This window comes from Callithrix jacchus, chromosome 5, assembly GCF_049354715.1.
Source record: "Callithrix jacchus isolate 240 chromosome 5, calJac240_pri, whole genome shotgun sequence".
NCBI classification, from domain to species: domain Eukaryota; kingdom Metazoa; phylum Chordata; class Mammalia; order Primates; family Cebidae; genus Callithrix; species Callithrix jacchus.
The window spans coordinates 20,733,459-20,750,043 of NC_133506.1; the positions used below are offsets into that span (position 1 = coordinate 20,733,459).

A 16,585-nucleotide genomic window follows, 5' to 3' on the forward strand; every position below is an offset into this window, starting at 1 on the left:
TGAAGGTATCAGAAACAGGGTCCCTTCAGGTCCTCTCTGCTGACCTTCAGAAGGCCCCTGCCGTTCAGGAAGTTACTGTTCCAAATCCAGAATTCATAAGAATAATTCAAAAAAGCTGGATTGCTTCTGAGTAACATTTGAACTTGAGGCATCTTACATCTCACATGTCTATAACCACCACAAATCACACCATTCCTAACCTAACACTTCACATCCTCTCACCCGCTAGAATGTAGTTCAGGGTGTCTCTGAAAGCTCAGTGACAGCACATTCATGACCGTCTATGAGAATTTCTGGTGGTCTCTGTCTTTTAATCAAATACGCAAGAACTTTCTCAAGAGAATGGCTCAAATAAAACAGTTTCCCTACCAGGATTCATAACTTGCTTAGTTAGGGACTTAAGAATAATCTAAACAAGAAGGAAACAAAGACAAGAGCCTTTAAACTCTTAATTAGGCCTCTCTCTAATCAAAGTTTGTTAACAGAGCACTGAACCACCTATCCCTAGCCACCCTAAAGCCTCATAGGGGACCATGGTAAGGAAGATTAAGAACTACATCTCAGCCGGGTGCAGGGGCTCATGCCCGTAATCCCAGCATTTTGGGAGGCCAAGGTGGGAGGATCACTTGTGGCTAGGAGTTTGAGACCAACCTGGCCAACATGAAGAAACCCTATCTCTACTAAAAATACAAAAAATATTAGCCAGGCATGGTGGCACATGCCTGTAATCCCAGCTACTGAGATTACAGGGGCTGAGGCACAGGAATTGCTTAAACCTGGGAGGCAGAGGTTTCAGTGAACCAAGATCTTGCCACTGAACTCCAGCCTGGGCAACAAAGTGAGACTGTGACTCAAAAACAAACAAAACAAATATGTTTTCCATTTAAAAAAAAAGAAAAAAAGCTACATTTCTAGGCCTCAAGACTCCTCCTACAGGTCTGCAAACTCTGACACAAATCTAACCCACCTTTCCTCAAGGCAGAGAAAGTGCTCCCCCACCAAACTGTCATACAAGGACTCAGGAAAGCAGAGATGCCTAAGCCATCAGAATCCACAATATACCCAAGTCCTAAACCTGTTTCTCAAGAGAACTTTGAACATTCACAGAGCCTGTGCCAATATTTAATAGGCCTCTCTTTATGGTTCTCTAAGAAAAGTGATACCAAGTTGGCTGTCTTACATCTCAGAGGCCCCAATCTTTAAGCAGCATTTCCTAAAGCATGGAATACTATTCCAAATAGGTGACTCCAGCGTAATGGACAAGGGCACTAAATAGTCTTAACATGTAAATCCTTTTGAAAGAATAAGTCTCAGTAGCGCCCCAGTATATCTTTAATTCCTGGTTCACACTTGCTGATTTCCCCATTTAACAACGGAAACGCAGGCTCAGAATTCAAGCCGCTGACAAACAGGATCCAGTTAAAACATAGAGTGTTTTGTTTGCACTGTTTAAAGTTACGTTCTCTTTATGGCAAGTGATACTGCTATTTCATTTAAGTAACCATAAACTTCATCTTTCAAATGTTAAGATGAAAAAAGTTTAGTTGTTTGAATATTAGATAAAACAGTATAGGCAGTGGGAAAAATCAAGAATCTACTACCCAAATCATAAAAGTTTGGGCAAGTCTACTCTAGTGCTAAAAAACAAAACTGCTCTACATTGAATGAGGATGTGAATTTTTTGACCCTTAAATGTGCAACATATATCCTTCTGCACAATCAGTCACTCTATCTGACTTTCTAATAATTTAGAAGTGAGGGTCACCATTAATTCACACAATATCCTACCATAACTCTGAGCACCTACTCTTCTTGCTGGTCCCCAGCACCAACTTTACCTGAGAGTATGAAATTAAATAATTCAAACCTAAAACTATTGAACCATTAAATCATTCTGAGCCTTGAGAGGAATGTGGCTGTGCAGCCTGAGTCACACAACATGCAGCTGCAACTTTTGCCTTTTTCCTGTAAATAATTAGGAAAATCAAATAACACCAGAGATAAGACCCTCTCAGATCACTACCCCTCCTCACAAAGTAAAAAGTAATCTCACTTAGGACGTAACAATTTGTAACCCATCAAATTGCTGTAACTTATGCACTGATCTCCTATGGAAAACGTTATTATCCTGCTAAAATTTTTCTCTCTACTTATATAAATGAAACCTTAACTTCTCCACTTTGGAACACTGACCTCATTTGTTTGGAGTCAGTGTTTCCCAGGTGGGCATCCTCAAGCTTTGTGCATGAATTGCTGAATCCCATTATTTAAGGTTGGCAGAACCATTATTATTTAGTCTGTCTAAGAGAGGAGGGACAGGGTCATGACAGTAATAGAAGTAAGGCTTTCCAACTAATTGAAGCTTTATGTTACTGCTTGTTACAACGTTCAGATCTTTCTTTAACAATTTCCAAACACTCACTCTGAATACAGTAACTCACTCGTACCATGGAAGATGCACCTTCAACATATTGTAGTAGAGATAACACAGACTAGGAGTCTGAAGGCAGAAGCTCTAGTTCCAGGTCTACTTTTAGCTAGGTTATTTTTGGTAAATTTACCTCACCTCCTTGTAAAAGCATCTGTGAGACAATGAAATTAAACCTGATTTTGGTTTTTTGGTTTTTTCTTTTTTTTAGATACTCTGGATTAGATTCACATAAGGTTTCTCGGGTTGTCAGTCTAGATACAGCCAAAGGTTAATGGCCAGGCAGGACACCAGTCTCATGAGAGGAAACAGTTCTTCTCTCCATTCCATATCATAGTAATCCTTCTGTCATCTTGCTTGACTACCCAGGGAATGTTAAAAGGAAACCCAGACATTCCTTCTCTCTTCACGGAGGTCACAGAAAGTGGATTCTGAATGCAAGAAAACAAAAACAGCCAAAGGAAAAAGAGCCCGCTGAGGAAACCTAGGCAACCAAGACTTTTCAAAGATGGGAGACCCAAAGGATGAACTATGTCTGTCCTCATGGTCCTCTGAAGCAGAGAGATTGACGGCTGACACAGTGCCAAAAGCACTAGAATGAGACATAAGGGCATACATAGTTGTTTCTTAGGCTGGCTCTAGCACCAACTTGCAGTGTGGCAGAAGTCACTTAAGTCACTTAATCTCTCTGGTCTTAAAGTTCCTCACTTACAGTATTAAGAAGGTGGGCCAGGTGCATTGGCTCACGCCTGTAATCCCAGCACCTTGGGAGGCCGAGGCAGGTGGATCATCTGAGGTCAGGAGTTCAAGACCAGCCTGGCCAATGTGGTGAAATCCTGTCTCTACTAAAAATACAAAATTTAGCCAGACATGATGACAGACGTCTGTAATCCCAGCTACTTGGGAGGCTGAAGCAGGTGAATCACTTGAACCTGAGAGGTGGAGGTTGCAGTAAGCCAAGATCACACCCATTGCACTCCAGCCTGGACAAGAAGAGCAAAACTCCATCTCAGAAAAAAAAATTACTTTGTCTGGTTTTAATACTTACATAACCTAAATACATCTGTTAAAGAAAATAATGGGGTAGGGAAGTGAAGACCTAGGAAGAAGTGCCATTTTAAGATGTAACTGGGGAGTAAAGGAGGTTCTCACTATATCAAAGTCAAACAATCGCTTTGGTTCCAATTCCTCTCTGGCAGTTTTGCCTCCTCCAGATGTGAAATGCGTTTCTCAGTGTACTTCAAGGCAGAAAAAGAAAAATCGACATTACTGGTATCTTCCAAGCCATCCACAAAGCTTACCTGCATGCACCAGCACAAAGCCTCCTCGTTTCTCTTTATAGGACTGCTTTGTTTCCAACTCTTTGGCTGTTATTTTACCAGCCGAAACCTGAGATGATCTGGAAGGCAGCCCTTCTCCAGAACTCATCCCCTTCTCCATGGTCATTCTCCAAGATTACCATCTTCTATTGAGAAAGGGGCATACTTCCATCCAAAAGTAATGCAGAAGAGGAATTACCCTAGAGGAAAACAGGCAAATATGGTATACATTTCTTTCTACCAAAACACAAGTTACTTACACAAATTCATGCAAAGATAACTTTCAAAAGTCCTATTCTTAAAGTTATTTAACTGGATAATACAAAAAAAGCTATCAGTTATTAAAATTATTTTTTCTTGCTCCCATTGAAGTTGGATAAAATTATTTAATTGGGTAATATAAAAAGGTTAGAATTTAAATCTCTCTGTCCGCTGATAGTACCTGCTTGGGCCCAGGCACGGTGGCTCAAGCCTGTGATCCCAGCCCTTTGGGAGGCCAAAGCAGGTGGATCACCTGAGGTCAGGAGTTTGAGACCAGCCTGGACAACATGGTAAAACCTCGTCTCTACTAAAAATACAAAAAATTAACTGCACACGGTGCGAGACTACACCTGTAGTCCCAGCGACTCAGGAGGCTGAGGCAGGAGAATCACTTAAAACTGGGAGGCAGTGGTTGCAGTGAGCCAAGATCGTGCCACTACACTCCAGCCTGGGCAACAAGAGCGAGACTCTGTCGCAAAAAAAAATTAAAAATAAAAAAGTACTTGCGGCCAGGCGTGGTGGCTCATGCCTGTAATCTCAGCACTTTGGGAGGCCAAGGTGGGTGGATCACCTGAGGTGAGGAGTTCAAGACCAGCCTGGTCAACACAGTGAAACCTCATCTTTACTAAAAATACAAAAAATTAGCTGGTGTGGTGGCACACACCTGTAATCCCAGCTACGCAGGAGGCTAAGGTAGGGGAATCGCTTGAACTCAGGAGGTGGAGGTTGCAGTCAGCCGAGATTGCGTCACTGAACTCCAGCCTAGGTGACTGTGTCAAAAAAAAAAAAAGAAAAAGAAAACATAAAGAAGTCATTTAGCTGTCTACTCCGGAAAAAAAGCAGGTTACTCTGAACACAGTCTGCATCCCAGTGTTAATTACCAGCTCACAAGAGAGTATTATTTTATTCATATGTTAGCTGCTTTAAAAGCACATTTTCAATAAACAATACGGGTAACTGTCACAATTCTTTTCTAGTACCTCATGGTTTTTTTAATAATTCTATCTGCTATATCAAGCAAAGATTTGAGCTTTTAAGTTTCAACTTTGAATGTTTGTTTTTTGGTGGTATTTGGGCAGTTTTTGGTTTATATTTTACATAAGTATTGGTCCACAATGGATTGAAAATTTTTGCTGTCTTTTATAACAGAGATAGTCTGAGAAGCACTGCTATGTGGCATTTTTGAATTCCCTTAATTCTTGGTTTAACAGAGTCCATTTAATTTTTATTATATAACATTCTATTTATAAGACAAATAGTTAAAAATTATACATACACACTCTTGTATTAAAATATTTACATAGATTTATAAATGCAGGACAAAAATTTTATTACAAAAGTGCTGATTTTTATTAGTAATAGTAAATTAAAATGCCTGGTTTTGCTTTGTTTTGTGGTTGTCGTCCTAACCATGTTTTTCTTGCTAAGACTTCACAAGAATCTGCCTCAATTACCTTTATTTTCTTTTGGTTATTTCTCACAATATTTCTCTGAAATAGGCTATCATTCAACCATGTATGAGTTGACAAAGTGGATATAGTGGTTCATCTGTCAGCCTATACATGCCATTATGTCTGTATCACGCCATCATATTTGGCCCAGCCATGAAATGATCTTGGACGCATTAGTCTAAGAGCACAAACACACATAGAGTGAAAACTCAGGCTTTGGAAAATTAAGAGCTTCAGCTAAAATGAAAACACATCTAAGCAGTACAGATTATGAAACCTCAAGCTACTTTGACTCACTATCGTCTGAGGTATTTTTTCATAAATAAAAAATTATAATATTTCTATTTTATAAGAAAATACATGGCTGGGTGCAGTGGCTCACACCTGTAATCCCAGCAATTTGGGAGGCCAAGGCGGGTGGATCACAAGGCCAGGAGTTCAAGACCAGCCTGACCAACATGGTGAAACCCCGTCTCTAATAAAAATACAAAAGTTAGCCAGGTATGGTGGTGAGCACCTATAACCTCAGCTACTCAGGAGGCTGAAGCAGGAGAATTGCTTGAACCCAGGAGGCAGAAGTTGCAGTGAGGCAAGATCGTTCCACTGCACTCCAGCCTGGGCAACAGAGTGAGACTCCGTCTCAACAACAACAAAAAAAATACAAGCATAATTAAAACATCAACATTTTTATATGGTTTGATGTAACAGGCACTTTAGTATACATGAGAGTTTAAAAAATTGCTTCTCAACATTGTCTAAAAAGAAATAAAATGTGGAAGGTGATTATTACTCCATTTCTTGAGCAATCTACCCTCCCTCAGAGACTATCTGAAATATATTTATTTAGAAAACCATGTAATCTCAACAAACCTCTCCAAAAATGCTGGCCCTAAAGTTTCACTGGACTGGGAAAGGAGCTCAACTAGAGGAACTATCAGTATAATCCCAATGGTTACTGAAATATTTCTTATTCAATTAGAACTGAAGCAACTTCTACTCCAACATCAGTTTTTGTTTAACTCAGAACTCATTAAAGATCTGAAATCTAATAAATCAAGAGGGCCAAAAAAAGAAAAAACAACAACAACAACAAAAAAAAAAGGGGGCAAATGGACAAATCTCAGTTTGCAGAAAAATTACGTAATAGCTTAACTAGACAAAAAATGCTAAATCTCACTCTAAAGAAAGATGCAAAATAAAACTACACTTAAATACCAGTTGTTAACTTAGACTGGTAAATATCAAAAAATGACATTTTGAGAGTACAGAAAAACAGGAGCTCTCATTAAGTTGCTAGTGGCATTTTAAATTGATAAAACTCTTGGCTCAAGCCTGTAATCCCAGCACTTTGGGAGGCCGAGGTGGGTGGATCACAAGGTCGAGAGATCGAGACCATCCTGATCAACATGGTGAAACCCCGTCTCTACTAAAAAATACAAAAAATTAGCTGGGCATAGTGGCGCGTGCCTGTAATCCCAGCTACTGAGGAGGCTAAAGCAGGAGAATTGCCTAACCCAGGAGGTGGAGGTTGCGGTGAGCCGAGATTGCGCCATTGCACTCCAGTCTGGGTAACAAGAGCGAAACTCCGTCTCAAAAAAATAAAAATAATAAATAAATAAATTGATACAACTCAACAACAGCAATTTGGCAAAATCAATCAAAATTAAGATATAGACCCAAAATGTCTTGATGGAAGTGGTGAAGCAGCCATCAGAAACAATGATAAAACCTGATAAACATATATGTAACAGTCTCAAACATATTTGGTAAGTAAAAACGGAATGGAAATAACTAATTTTTAAAGGTATGGTACAGAAGTATTTGCAGTACCATATGGTCAGGAGGGAGGGGAGAACATAGTTAAATATATATGCAAAGTATAAATCTGGACAGATAAACAAAAAAAGTCATATAATACTCATTACCAAAGGAGATTTGGGTAACCAGTAGCAAAAGATGGGATAGAAATTTCACTGTTCACCCCCTTGAACCTTTCAAATTTGAACCATCTGAATGAATTACTTACAAAAAAATTTTTTTATTCATGTTTTCATTTATGGGAACACTAGGTAATAAGCTAAGCCAAAGAACCAAAATAGGATAAGCATGTTTCTCTGAATATCGAACTTCTGGGATGCATAAACTACAGGAAATCCAAATGGGGCAGGGGAGTGGCAAATCATAGTATTTGATCTCTACAGCTAAGACTAGTATTGTATATGTAATCATTCTTACAAATCATGTGAAACTGGTTAATTGTACTTAGAAAAATGTCTAATACTTCAGCTAAGCTATGAGGTAACACGCAAAACAAAAGGTTTCCAATGAAAGGAGAAATATAGGCACATAATAGTTTTAGACAACAAAAAACAACTCTATACATCATTTTTATAATGGCTTTATTTCTGAGTAAGATGTTTGAACACAGACATTTTGCAATTTCCTCCTAGTAATGATACTAAAATTCATCATGATTATTATTTCTAAATGACACTGGCAACTGGTCTATCCTCTGCAACTGTTACTCAAAAAGTTAAACAGAGTTATGCTAAGACCCAAGAATTCCACCTCTAGGTATATACCCAAGAGAACTAAAAACATATACTACATTAAAATGTATACATGGATATTCATAGCAATATTATTCATAGCACCCAAAGGTCCATCAACTGATGACAGATAAACAAAATGTGGTGTAGTCATACGATGGAACATTATTCAACCATATATGTAAAAGGAATGCAGTGCTGACACACACTACGCCATTAAAGAATATAGAAAACAAAAAAAGAAAAAGAAGAAAAAAAAGAATATAGAAAACAATGGAAAAAAACAGATACAAAAGGACACATATTGTGAATAAACAAATCTAAAGGCTGCAGGTAGATCTGCGATTGCTTAAAGCTGGAGGGATGCAGGCTAGGGTGATGGAGAGGGACTGTGGGAGTGACTAATGGGAGCAGTTTCTTTTGGTGCAGATAAAAATGTTCTAGGGCCGGGCGCGGTGGCTCATGCCTGTAATCCTAACTCTTTGGGAGGCCAAGGCGAGTGGATCACCTGAGGTCAGGAGTTCAAGACCAGCCTGGCCAACATAACAAAACCCCATCTCTACCAAAAATACAAAAAGTGTATTTTTACACCAGGTGTGGGGGCGGGCACCTGTAATTCCTGCTACTCAGGAGGCTGAGACAGAAGAATTGCTTGAACCCGAGGCAGAGGTTGCATCGAGCCAAGATTGTGCCATGGTCCAAAGTTGGAATTTGGTGATGGCTGTACAACTCTGTAAATATATTAAATACCATTGAATTGTACACTTTAACCGTGTAAATTGATACATGAATTCTATCTTATTAAACTTCCCATAAGTTGTACCTTTTCCAAGATACTTAACCCAGTGGTCTTTTCTTAATCTTCTGCTTAACAACCTTTGATTCTCTTGATCACCTGCCTTCTGTGGCAACATTCAAATATACTATCCCAGGTCTTCATAACCTACATCTGACCCCAATCTCAAATGTTTCCTTCAGCAATGTATTTTATTTTATTTTCCTTTTTTTTTTTGAGACAGAGTCTCGCTGTGTCACCCAGGCTGGAGTATAGTAGCACAACCTCAGCTCACTGCAACCTCTGCTTCCCATGTTCAAGCGATTCTCCTGTCTCAGCCTCCCAAGTGGCCAGGACCAAAGGCACATGCAACCATGCCTGGGTAATTTTTGTATTTTTAGTAGAGACAGGATTTCCCTATGTTGTCCAAGCTGGTCTTGAACTTCTGACCTCAGGTGATCCACCCACCTCAGCCTCCCAGAATTCTGAGATTACAGGCGTGAGCCACCACTCCCTGCCACCCTTCAGCAATTTCATCTACTCACAACCTTTCAAAACTATCCTCTCAGCAAATCAAATGATTCCTAACTTTATCTTGTGTGTTAGCTCTAGCCATAAGTTTTATGGATAGCTCACTCTGGGTCCACCTCACTCTTAGCCTAACCAAAACAAGCTCACCTTTCCCCAAAATCTAGTTCTTTCCACATTACTCCTTTTTCTCAATAGCACTATCCCTTTCTATCTCACCTTAAATTCATTTTGGATTGCTCTCAACTTTCTAAATCTCACAGATCTCTCCCTAAAGCATTTAACTTCCTTTTTCTCAACTCTTGTTCAGCTCATACACCTCTCTTAGCATGTTGCAAATGTTAACTTTTCTCACCAAATCCAGGCTAGCGTAACAAAAACCATCTAAAAAAGGCTGCCAAAAGAAAACACATAAAGGGTAACTCTAATCAAAACAAATACCAGGCCAAAAGACATGATCAGGCAATACATGAAAGAGGACATTTAAATTAGGCATCCAATAATATTAAAGAAAGAATATTCAAAGAAATACAAACAAAAACGAAACTTTTCTTACTAGCACTGTACCAGTACCATAATCTCATGTAACCATTTCAAAATGAATTTATCCATAAGTATCAAGACCCTCAAAATGTATAATTTTGTGTATATATATATTATATCCTTTTTTCTTTTAGACTATCACTGAAGCCCAGGCTGGAGTGCAGTGGAGCGATCTCAGCTAACTGCAATCTCTGCCACCCGGGTTCAGACTATTCTCCTGCCTCAGTCTCCTGAGTAGCTGGAATTACAGGCACATGCCACCATGCCTGGCTAATTTTTTGTATCTTTAGTAGAGACAGGGTTTCACCCTGTTGGCCAGACTGGTCTTGAACTCCTGACCTCGTGATCCACCTGCCTCAGCCTCCCAAAGTGCTGGGATAACAAGCATAAGCCACCGCTCCTGGCCAATACATATATCTTTCCAGAGATACTCTATGTAGAAGCAAGTCTATACAGACACAAATTACCACAGATGCCTCTAAGGAGAACTAGCAGACTGAGGGGCAAGGATGAATAGGAAACTTACTCTTCTCCTAATAATCTCTTGTATTTCAATTTTTTTTTAACTTGGTACAATCTACTAAAAAGAGATAATTTAAGTAGGCCATCTCTGAGACCAAGATGAGTTTACATTAATTTGAGAAACAGACTATAACATTGTATTTTCTGCAGGGATTCTCATGGCACTAATTTAATGTCTAAATCTTGCCTCATCTCTCTAAAAGATTATATTATTTTCCTACTGTATATGATGAAACTATTTTTTTTTCTTTACACCATTTTGAAAACCATCACAGGTCCTATTGGTGTGGGGTTAAAGTTTTTCACCATAGGTTCACTTATTCTTTAAGAAGCAGTTGAAAAAGGAAGTAATGGAATTCATCCATCTTACAGCAAAGGGCCTTGACAGAAATCCAGCCCTTAAGCTATTACAACTCACGAATAAAGAACTGTGCTGTTGTTTTGTTTTGTTTTTTTTTTTTACACAGAGTCTCACTCTGTCACCCAGGATGGAGTGCAGTAGCGCGACGTCACCTCACTGCAACTCTGCCTCCCAGGTTCAAGCAATTCTCATGTCTCAGCCTCCCAAGTGGCTGGAATTATAGGTGTGCGCCACCATGCCCAGCTCATTTTTTTTTTTTTTTTTTGTATTTTTAGTAGAGACGTGGTTTCACTATATTGGTCAGGCTGGTGTCAAACTCCTGACCTCAAATGATCTGCCTGCCTCAGCCTCCCCAAGGGCTGGGATTACAGGCATGAGCCATCACACCCGGCCTTGTGTTGTTGGTTTTCACATCAAGATATTGAAGGTTTAATGCCTCATTAAATGAACTCCAGGACATACTTAAATTCATCTTTGAACCAGTCATTCCACTTCTGAGAACATTTTTTACCAAAATAACTAAAAAAAAAAGGTTTTATGCTATTTTTTTTTTTTTAGATGGAGTCTTGCTCTGTTGCCCAGGCAGAGTGCAGTGGCACGATCTTGGCTCAGAGCATCCTCCACCACCCGGGTTCAAGCAATTCCCCTGCCTCAGCTTCCTGAGTAGCTGGGACTACGCACCACCACCACTGGCTAATTTTTTTGTATTTTGTATTTAGTAGAGATGGGGTTTCACCATGTTGGCCAGAATGGTCTCGATCTCCTGACCTCGTGATCCGCCCGCCTCGGCCTCCAAAGTGCTGGGATTACAGGCATGAGACACCACACCCAGCCGGTTTTATGCCTTTTATAACACAGGATAATTTAGAAGAACAAAAATCTGGGAGCATCCTAAATGTCCAGCGCAGAAAAATGGTTCATAAATCAATAACCTACACTTTCATGATCAACTGATTTTCAACAAGGGTGTCAATGCCATTCAATGGAGGAAAGGACAGTCCTTTCATCAAATGACACTAAGAAACTGGATATCCACATGCAAGAGAATGAAACTGAACTCCTACCTCACATCATACAGAAAAATTAATTCTAAATATCCTCCCTACTAAGTAGATTAAAGACCTAAATGTAAGAGCTAAAACTATAAAACTCTTAGAAGGAAACATGGGTAAATATTTATGACCTCAAATTTGGCAATGGTTTCTTGGATATGACATTGAAACACAGGCAAGCAAAGAAAGAAACAGATAAATCAGACTGCACCAACATTTTAAACCTTTTTTTTTTTTTTTTTTTGGAGTCAAAGTCTTGCTCTGTTGCCCAGGCTGGAGTGCAGTGGCCTGATCTCAGCTCACTGCAACCTCTGCCTCCCGGGTTCAAGGGATTCTCATGCCTCAGTCTCCCAAGTAGCTGGGATTAAAGGCATCCACCACCATGCCCAGCTGATTTTTGTATTTTTAGTAGAGACAGGGTGTCACCATGTTAGTCAGGCTGGTCTCAAACTCCTGACCTCAAGTAATCCACCCACCTCATCCTCCCAAAGTTCTAGGATCACAGATGTGAGTTGCCACACAAAAATTTTAAAGTTCTGTGCCTCAAAAGATACCATTCAAGAAAGTAAAAGGACAACCATAAAATGGGAGAAAATCCAAGAAAATATTGTAAATCATTAATCTGGAAAGGGTCTTACATCTAGAATACAGAAAACAAAAAAAAACTTTAAAATAAGACAATTCAATTTAAAAATGGGCAGAGGAATTAAATAGACATTTCTCCAAAGATATATAAAGGGTCAATAAGCATATTAAAAGATGATCAACATTATTAGCCATCAGGGAAATGAAAATCAAAACTACAATGAGCTACCACTTTATAAGCACTGAGATGCCTATAATCAAAAAGAAAGACAAGTGCTCTCAAGGATATGAAGAAATCAGAACTCCAATAACCTGCTGATGGGAATGTAAAATGGTGCATCCAATTTGGAAAACATCTGTCACTTACTCAAAAAGTTAAATATAGTTACCATATGACCCACCAATTCCACTTCTGGGTATATATCCAAGCGAACTGAAAACATACAACCATACAAAAACTTGTACACAGATGTTTATAGCAGAGTTATTCAAAATAGCCAAAAAGTGGAAACAACCCCAAGTCCATCGATTGATGATGGTTAAGCAAAATGTGGTATATTCATACACTGGAACATTACCCATCCACAAAAAAGAAGGAAATAATGATACACAAACATTGATGAACCTTGAAAACATACTAACTGAAAGACATGAGACAAGTGAGGCCATATATTCTATGATTCCACCTACATGAAATGCCAGTATAGGAAAATCCATAGACACAGAAAGTAGATTAGTGGTTGCAAGTCCTGGAAGAGAAACGGGAGAATCTAATGTAGTGACTGTCATGAGTACAGGATTTCTTTTGAGGGTAATGAAAATGTTCTGAAAGTATATAGTGGTGATGGGTGTGTAACTTTGTGAATATGAGAAAAACCACTGAAATTTACAATTTAAAGGAATAAATTTTCTGGTGTATGAATACCTTAATAAGACTTTCTCAAGAGGAAAAAAGACAATCTATCCGTGCAATGGATACAATGTACATAACTGTGCTTCTTAGTTATAACCGTATTTTATACACATACACTATCATAATAAATAGGTTAATATGAATAAAATATTAGAAAAAAGATCAAAATGCTGGCTTGGCAGAACTAGGTGATCTCTTCATAACTACTTCTGCATTTTCCAGATATTCCTTAATAAGCACTACTTGTTGTAAGTGGAGAAAAAATTATTTACAACAAAAAGATAAATTATTAAACTCCCAAGAATATACACAAAAATTCCTTAGCCAATAAATAATAATAATAATAATACAGCAATCTAATGGTCCCTAAAATACCTTTCCCTCTCCTCCCCTACAGAAGACAGGAAAGTTGAACTCCCCCCTTCCGGAAACATGATGCCCTCGATTTCCAGGACACGTCCAGCTCCTGCTTCTCCCCCTGCTCTCCAGTTACTCCATCTTCTCGGTCCTTTCCTCCTCCTCCTCTTCCTCCTATACCTCAGTAGTAAACACTAACGACCCGCGGGACTCTCACCAGGCCTCTATAATTAAGTAAGCAGCTACCTTGCCCCCAACCCGCCACGCCAGAACAAGGCGCACGTTCTCGGTTCTCTGAGAACCTCGGACTCTGAGACATCTCCAGACCGAGACTGCAAAGTAGGTGAGGGACTGCGAGAACTCCCCACATACAGACAGTTCTTCCCCGGTGGCCACGAGGACGCTAAGCCGAAGATAAGGCTGGGAAGGGGGAAGACGGGGCCGCCAAGAGGGACCAAGACCAGGGGACTAGGGACATCCTAGCACCCTCCTTTAGCCCCGCCCCGGTCAGGGGGTGTCCTGCGCGCCGCCCCCTCTCGAACCCGGAGAGGACGTCCCAGCGAGCGTACGGGGCCCACACAGAGGCAGCAGCGCAGAGGCAGCAGCGGCGCGGACAGCGTGAGAAAGAGGGACACTCACCCGCGTCAGCCCCGAGCCCTCACCGCACCGGAAGTAGTCACCCGCCCGTTGCCAGGGTGAGGAAGCGGGGGTGACATGAAGTCTTCCCATTGGTTGTACACGGTACCACGTGGCCGGAAGCAGGCTCCCACTCTCGGCTCTGACTCCACCCCCCCGCTAAGGAGCGGCTCACCTGGCCTCAGAGGTGCAGCACGAGCTCCACCTGGGGCTTAATTCAGAATTGCGCATGCGCTTTTGCCACCTTCTCTCTCTCTCTCTCTCTCTCTCTCTCTCTCTCTCTCTCTCTCTCTCTCTCTCTCTCTCTCTCTCTCTCTCTCTCTCTCTCTCTCTCTCTCTCTCCTCTCTCTCTCTCTCTCTCTCTCTCCCCCCCCTCTCTCTCCCCTCTCTCTCTCTCCTCTCTCCTCTTTCCTCTCCTCTCTCTCCCCTCTCCCTCTCCTCTCTTCCCTCTCCCTCTCTCCTTCTCTCCCCTCTCCTCTCTCCTCTTTCTCTCCTCTCTCCTCTTTCCCCTCTCCCTCTCTCTTTTCTCTCTCCCTCTCTCCTTCTCTCCTCTCTCCCCTCTCCTCTCTCTCCTTTCTCTCCTCTCTCCTCTCTCCCCTCTGTCTCTCTCCCCTCTTCCTCCCTCTCTCCTCTTTCTCTCCTCTCTCTCTTCTCTCCTCTCTCCTCTTTCTTTCTCCTCTCTTCTCTTTCCTCTTTCTCCTCTCTCTCCTCTCTCTTCTCTCTCCTCTCTCACTCTCCTCTCTCTCCTCTCTCTCTCTTTCTCCTCTCTCTCCTCTCTTCCTCTCTCCTCTCTCTCTTCTCTCTCCTCTCTCTCTCTCTCCCTGCTTCTGTGTCCCCCTCCCCCCCCACCCCGCCCCGCCCTGAATAAGCCAGCAAGATATTATTGTATCTGAGTGGTTTGGCTATACTGTCATACTAAATGAAATTTAAATGACCATCATTTATCTAGGCGTCGCTTAATAGCTTACTTCCTTTCAATCTTTACAGCACTCTTAAACGGTAGGAAAAACAGGTTCTGCCTGGATTGCTTGCAGGAGTTGGGGCACAAGCCTTGCTTGCCCTAGGGGAAAGGAAAGAGTTGGCGGTCTTAATTTTATCGCTGGGATCTAAGACCAAAACCCAGTAACATTTATGTAATCATTTTAATGTTTCTTTGTTAACTATTACCATGTATCCTTTCACATGTAACCACCTTTAGCCTGCTTTGGGAAAGCAGAGATTGGAAGGATTTGAGCAGTATTTCTCAGTGTGGTCCCCAGACCAGCCAGCTGGCATCACCTGGGCTCTTACAAAAAAAAATGGAGTTTTTTTTTGTTTGTTTGTTTGTTTTTGAGACGGAGTCCCTGTCGCCCAGGCTGGAGTGCAGTAACACGGTCTACTGCAACCTCTCACTGCAACCTCTATCTCGGGTTCAAGCAATTCTCCTGCCTCAGCCTCCCGAGTAGCTGGGATTACAGACGTGGGTCACCACTCCCAGCTAATTTTTGTATTTTTAATACAGACGGGGTTTCACCATGTTGGCCAGGCTGGCCTCGAACTCAGATGATCCGCCCGCCTCAGCCTCCCAGTGTTGGGATTACAGGCGTCAGCCACCTCGCCTGGTGAAAAATGCATATTCTTAGGCCCCACCTCATACTTAACTAAATCAGAAACTGGGTTTAGAGCCCAGTGTTCTGTGTTAGCAAGGCTTGCAATCTGTGTTAACAATCTGATGCACCTAAAATTTGAGAACCACTGATCTAAAGCGACTCTCCGCGACTCTCCTCAGGCAATCTGTAGAAATTCGGTGGAGAGGGTGAAGGAACCAGCTCCTCAGACGAGAGAGGAGCAATCAAGGAAAAAAGCCAGGAAGGCAGTTTGTGGCTAAGAGGGGGAAGAGTCCTTGGAGCTGATTCCTACTCTGAGATTCCTGGATTAAAATGTATTCATTGTAAAGAAAAGATTGCTCAGCCAGGCACGGTAGCTCACACCTGTAATCCGAGCACTTGGGGAGCAGAGGCGGGCGGATCACTGGATCAGGAGATCCAGACCATCCTGGCTAACACAGTGAAAACCCGTCTCTACGAAAAATACAAAAATTAGCTGGGCGTGGTGCTTACCTGTAGTCCCAGCTACTTGGGAGGCTGAGACAGGAGAATCGCTTGAACCTGGGAATCGGAGGTTGCAGTGAGCTGAGATCGTGCCATTGCACTCCAGCCTGGGGGACAGAGAGAGACTCCATCCAAAAAAATAAAAAGAATAGAAAAGATTGCTCAACAGCTAGTAATCCCAAATCCATATTTAATAATTTTTGTACTGTTTTTGC

At 41.2% G+C, this 16,585-nt stretch overlaps 1 protein-coding gene across 20 annotated transcripts in view; it reads right to left on the bottom strand.

The window, feature by feature from the left end:
- TASP1 (taspase 1) overlaps positions 1–14,322 on the bottom strand; it is a 248,642-nt gene extending 234,320 nt beyond the window's left edge. For 6 of the 20 annotated variants that reach the window (XR_013535125.1, XM_078371373.1, XM_054255223.2 and 3 more), the window contains exons 1-3: positions 14,284–14,322; positions 4,673–4,778; positions 3,730–3,947 (exon numbers count right to left, since the gene is read on the bottom strand). Coding sequence is in view for 13 of the 20 variants with exons in the window: in XM_078371373.1 (XP_078227499.1) it covers positions 3,730–3,874 (145 nt within the window). In the remaining 7 variants the exon portion in view is untranslated. Of the gene's footprint in view, positions 1–2,193; positions 2,302–3,729; positions 3,949–4,672; positions 4,779–5,462; positions 5,638–13,064; positions 13,124–14,186 lie in introns of those variants that run through there. The other 14 variants (XR_013535126.1, XM_035298384.3, XM_078371367.1 and 11 more) reach the window with 10 other exon arrangements.
- Positions 14,323–16,585: the final 2,263 nt, after the last annotated feature.